Consider the following 4,794-nt stretch of genomic DNA (forward strand, 5'->3'; position numbering starts at 1 on the left):
CACAGCTGTGCACCGCGCTGGCCGCCGCCCCTGGCTAGCCAACAGCTAGCTAGCTAGCCGCCAGCTAGCCGGCGCCTCGCCGTCGGCTAGCTGGCCGCCGGGGAGCCCAAGCTAGCTAGCCAGCCAGCCAGCTAGCTATATAGCTAGCTGGCTAGCTGACTAGCTAGCTGCCGAGCTGTTCACCGAGAAGGCGAGCTAGCCAGTCACCGAGCTAGCCACCTAGCCAGCTAGCCAACCAGCTAGCTAGCCAGCTAGCTACTGTGTAGCGGCCGCCCGCAGACACTAGAGCCAGTGACCTTGCGGGGAGCTTCTCTTCCTGGCTCGGCTTCGGGAGCTTTGGGTGCAAATAAAAAGGGAAATAAACAAAAATAAAACATTTTGAATTTATTTTGGATATTTCGAGTATTTTAGTTTAATTTTGATTCGAAGAGATGTAAAATAATGCAGAAAGCCAGAGGCACGGACGGCAACGCCTTCTCCGGGTCGCGGGCCCGGTTGAACGCACGCTGCTGCAAACCCTAAACCCTTATTTAGCGAACTGAATACCTGTAGGCTTTATATAGTCTCAAGTGCATGCGCCTGGGGCCCCGGGGGCCCCAGGGGCCCCCGGGGCCTTTCATCCTAAACCCTCGCAGCGAGAGTAAACCCTAACCCTCGAATAACTGAGTCGAAGACACAAAACCCTTGGGTTGTTTGCTGAATGTCAAGACCTCCTTTTTTCCTCTCACACTAGGGTTTAGGGTTTAGGGTTTAGGGTTTGGATCTAGGGTCTAGGGCTTGGGGCTTGAGGTCTGCCAATCGGGACTTGAAATCATGACAAGTGGCTAGAGGGGGGTTATTTAGGATTTAGGGTTTGGAGTTTAGGGTTTAGGGTTTGGGCTATTCCCAGACAGAGACAGCGACACGCGATGGAATCGAGGGTCCCAGAAGAGGGCTCGCTGCAGGCGGAACCTCCTGCTGCTCCTGCTGCTGCTGCAGCTGCTGCTGCTGATTTGACGTTGCAAGATGCAGCAGCAGCAGAAGAAGCAGCAGCAGCAGAAGCAGCTGAAGTGACGAAAGGGGAGACTGCTGCAGCGGCCCCAGCAGCCTCAGGAAGCCCCGAAGCAGCAGCAGCAGAAGCAGGCGACGCAGCAGCAGCAGAAGCAGGGGACGCAGCAGCTGCAGCAGCAGCAGACACTGCAGCAGCAGCAGCAGCAGCAGACATGGCCGAAGGCGAGGAAGCTGCCAGTCCTTCCGAGTCGCCATCCGACGCAGCGTCCGCAGCAGCAGCAGAAACACCACAAGCAGCAGCAGCAGCAGCAGCAGCAGCAGCAGCAGCAGCAGCAGCAGGAAGCGAGGCAACAGAAAACCTCTTTGGCTCCGCCGACGAAGCCAGCAGCAGCGAAGGGTCTCTAGCGAGCGACGGAGACTTATTTGGGGAAGAGGCGTCTCCCGTTGCTGCTGCTGCTGCAGCAGGAGACTCGGATGCAGAGGATGGAGCAGCAGCAGCAGCAGCAGCAGCAGAAGAGACCGAGACCCGCAGCGCGGAGGAGACCCCCAAAGAAGCAGCAGAACGGCTGCCCCCGCTGCTGCTGCAGCTAGGAGACACCTGGGCCCCGCAGCAGCAGCAAACTGCTGTTTGGACTTGGAGAGTCCCCCCGGCTTTGTCTCTCATTTACGCAGCAGACCAGCAGCAGCAGCAGCAGCAGCAGCAGCAGCAGCAGCAGGTTGCGATCAGGTGAGCCAGACGCGCGGGGGCACGGGGAGGCTCTTTTCGCTGCAGATCGAAGGGTTAGGGTTTAGGGTTTAGGGTTTAGGGTTTAGGGTCTGGGGCTGGAGTCCGGGGGCTCACGAACTTGGGATTTCCTACTGCCGCCCCCACGCAGGTTCTTCAACGATGAAGCTGCAGCAGCAGACGACAAACCCGCAGTAAGGGTTTAGGGTTTAGGGCTTAGGGTTTAGGGTTTTGGGCAGCGCAGGTGCGACAAAACTGTAGGCTTGAGAAGGAGCATTTAGAGTTTGGGGGAAGAACCCGTCTAGGGCCGTTTTTATTAGTGCTCATGTCGTGGGAATTAGGGTTTAGGGTTTAGGGTTTAGGGTTTAGGGTTTAGAGTTTTCTGTGCGCTGCTGCAGTCTAAGAGCAACTGCCGGCTGGTGCAGTTTAGCGACGACTCGTATTGTCTCTTTGTGGACGACAAAGGCTTTGAATGCAATGTCAGTCTCGAGGGTTTAGGGTTTAGGGTCTAGGGTTTAGGGTTTTGGAGCTCGATGGGGTTTCTGCTTCCCACGCAGATTCGAGGGTTTAGGGTTTAGGGTTTAGGGTTTGTGGCAGTTTGAGGTGCGTGGTTTGCAGATCAAGAATGATGTCTCCTACATCTTTGAGTCCAAAGGAGTCCGCAGCTGAGCCGCTTTCTAGGGTTTAGGGTTTAGGGTTTAGGCAGCAACGCCGTAGCTGCCTAGCCAGCTCGCAGTTAGCTAGCCACCTCTCAACTAGCTTGCTAGCTAGCTAGCTAACCAGCTAGCCCTCAGGTAGCTGGCTAGCTAGTCGCCCCTCAGCTAGCTAGCTAGCTAGGGGCTAGCTAACCAGCCACCCATCAGCTAGCTAGCTAGCTACGGGTTAGCTGGCCAGCCACCCGTCAGCTAGCTAGCTAGCTACGAGTTAGCTAGCTAGCCACCCCTCAGCTAGCTAGCTAGCTACGGGTTAGCTAGCTAGCTGTGGCTGGCTAGCTGTTGTGGCTCTGCAGGCGCGGGGCCCTCTCTGCAGTGTAATGGCTTCGGATAAGAGACTGCAAATGCTGCTGCCAGCGGGCTTTGGTGAGGCCTCACGCTGCTGCTGCTGCTGCTGCTGTTGCTGCTGCTGCTGCTGCTTCTGTTGCTGTTTCTGTTACTGTTGGTTCTGTTGCTGTTGCTGTTTCTTCTGGCGCTGCTGCTGCTGCTGCTTCAGTTGCCGTTGCTGTTACGTTTGCTGCTGCTTTTCTCGTTGCTTTTGCTGTTGCTGCTGCCTCTGTTGCTGCTGCTTCCATTTCCATTGCTGCTGCTATTGCTGCTGCTGCTGCTGCTGCTGCTGTTGCTGCAGCACACTTGCTGTCCCTCTTACTGCGCCTCCCCCAACCAGCCCGCAGCTGCGTGGGCGAGGGCGCTGTTGACCCCTAAACCACGGCTTAGGGTTTAGGGTTTAGGGTTTAGGGTTTAGGGTTTAGGGTTTGCGTTTAGGTCCGGGGTCTTTTTTGGCGAAGTCGAAAAGCTCTTTGCGAGAAGCAGCAAAAAGCCGAACTGCTTTGACAGCAACAGAACTTGTGCAAATGGAGGAGACAGCGGAGCAGCAGGTCTTTTGCTGTGTCTTTTTTATTTTTTATTTTTATTTTTACTTATTTTTTATTTTATTTTTAAATTCTTTTGCTTCTTTTTGTGTCTTTTTGCTGCGCTTTGTCTCCTTTGTTTCTTCTACTTCTTTCCCTCCTTAGTAATGTCCCCTTTCTCTCTTTTTTTTGTTTTTTTGGTTTTTTCGCTTTTTTGTTTTTGTTTTCTTTTCCTTTTGCTGCTCTTTATTTTTTGTGTCCTTTTTGTTTTTCTTTCCCCCTTTTTGTCTTTTTTGTTTTTTGTCTTTTTCGTCTCTTTTGTCTTTTTTGTTTTTCGTCTTTTTTGCTTTTTTTTCTTTTCTTTTTTTTGTCTCTTTTTGTTTTCTGTTATTCTTTTTATTTCTTTGTTTAGTCCTTTATTTTATTTAGGACTTTGTTTATCTTTTTGTCTTTTTTTGAGTCTCTTTTTGTCTCTTTTCTCTTCTTTACATTTTTCTCTTTTTCGTTTTCTTTTTTGTCTCTTTTACTATTTCCTTGTCTCTTTTTCTTTTGTCTCTTTTTCTTTTTGTCTCGTTTTGTCTTTTTGCCTATTTTTGTTTTTTATTTTATTTTTAATTTCTTTTATCTTCTTATCTTCTTTTACTTTTATCTTTTTATTTATTTCTTTTAATTTCTATTTATTCTTTTCCATTTCCTTTGTCTCCGTTTATCCTTCTTTGTCTCTTTTGTCTCTTTTAATCTCCTTTTATATTTTTAATCTTGTTGATATCCTTTTGTCTCTTTTCTTTTTTTGTCTCTTTTTGTCTCCTTTCAATACCTTTTAAATCTTTTTTTTAACTCATTTAATATCTTTATCTCTTTATTTTTTTCAGTCTCTTTAAATTCTTTGAAATTTCCTTCACCTCCTTAATATCTTTAATCCTTTCTTAATTTTTTGTCACCTGTCTTCTTTTGCTGCTGCTGCTGCTGCTGCTGCTGCAGCTTTACCTGGCCCGCCAAGAAGCAGCAAAAAGCCGAAGAGCTGTTGCAGATTCCCAGCGGGGACTCACGAGGGGCTTTTTGGAGGCAGAGGACTCCGAGCTCGAGGACGATCAGGGTAGGGTTTAGGGTTTAGGGTTTAGGGTTTAGGGTTTGGGGTTTAGGGTTTTGGGCCTGAGGTTTTGCGGTTTGGGGTTTGGGGCGTGGGGCTTGGGATTTGGTGTTTGGGGTTTAGGGTCTAGGATTTACGGTTTGGGGTTTAGCGCTCGGGGTTTAGGGTTTAGGGCTTAGAGTTTAGGGTTTGGGGTTTAGGGTTTGGGGTTTAGGGTTTAGGGTCCAGGACTGCGCAGCCATACGTGGGCTGTAGTCGTGCAACTGCTTGTTAAGGATGCCGCAGCAGCAGCGGCACTTGCTGCTGCTGCAGCAGGTGCTCTTGCTGCTGCACCAGCAACAGAAACGACAGCTGCAGCAGCAGCAGCAGCAGCAGCAGCAGCAGCAGCGGGCTGGCTGTCAGCTTTTGCTTTTGGCTGCAGGTGCT

At 50.3% G+C, this 4,794-nt stretch overlaps 1 protein-coding gene across 1 annotated transcript; it reads left to right on the forward strand.

The window, feature by feature from the left end:
* Positions 1-908: 908 nt before the first annotated feature.
* Positions 909-4,374, forward strand: ETH_00003470 (uncharacterized protein; the record flags this gene model as incomplete). Its single annotated transcript, XM_013379937.1, has 7 exons — positions 909-1,717; positions 1,866-1,908; positions 2,113-2,193; positions 2,333-2,371; positions 2,724-2,793; positions 3,193-3,305; positions 4,260-4,374. Coding segments are annotated over 7 exons (1,270 nt in total), but the record flags the coding sequence as incomplete, so codon positions are not given.
* Between the last annotated feature and the right edge of the window lie 420 nt (positions 4,375-4,794).

This window comes from Eimeria tenella, genomic scaffold (assembly GCF_000499545.2).
Source record: "Eimeria tenella Houghton genomic scaffold, Eth_scaff420, whole genome shotgun sequence".
NCBI lineage: Eukaryota > Apicomplexa > Conoidasida > Eucoccidiorida > Eimeriidae > Eimeria > Eimeria tenella.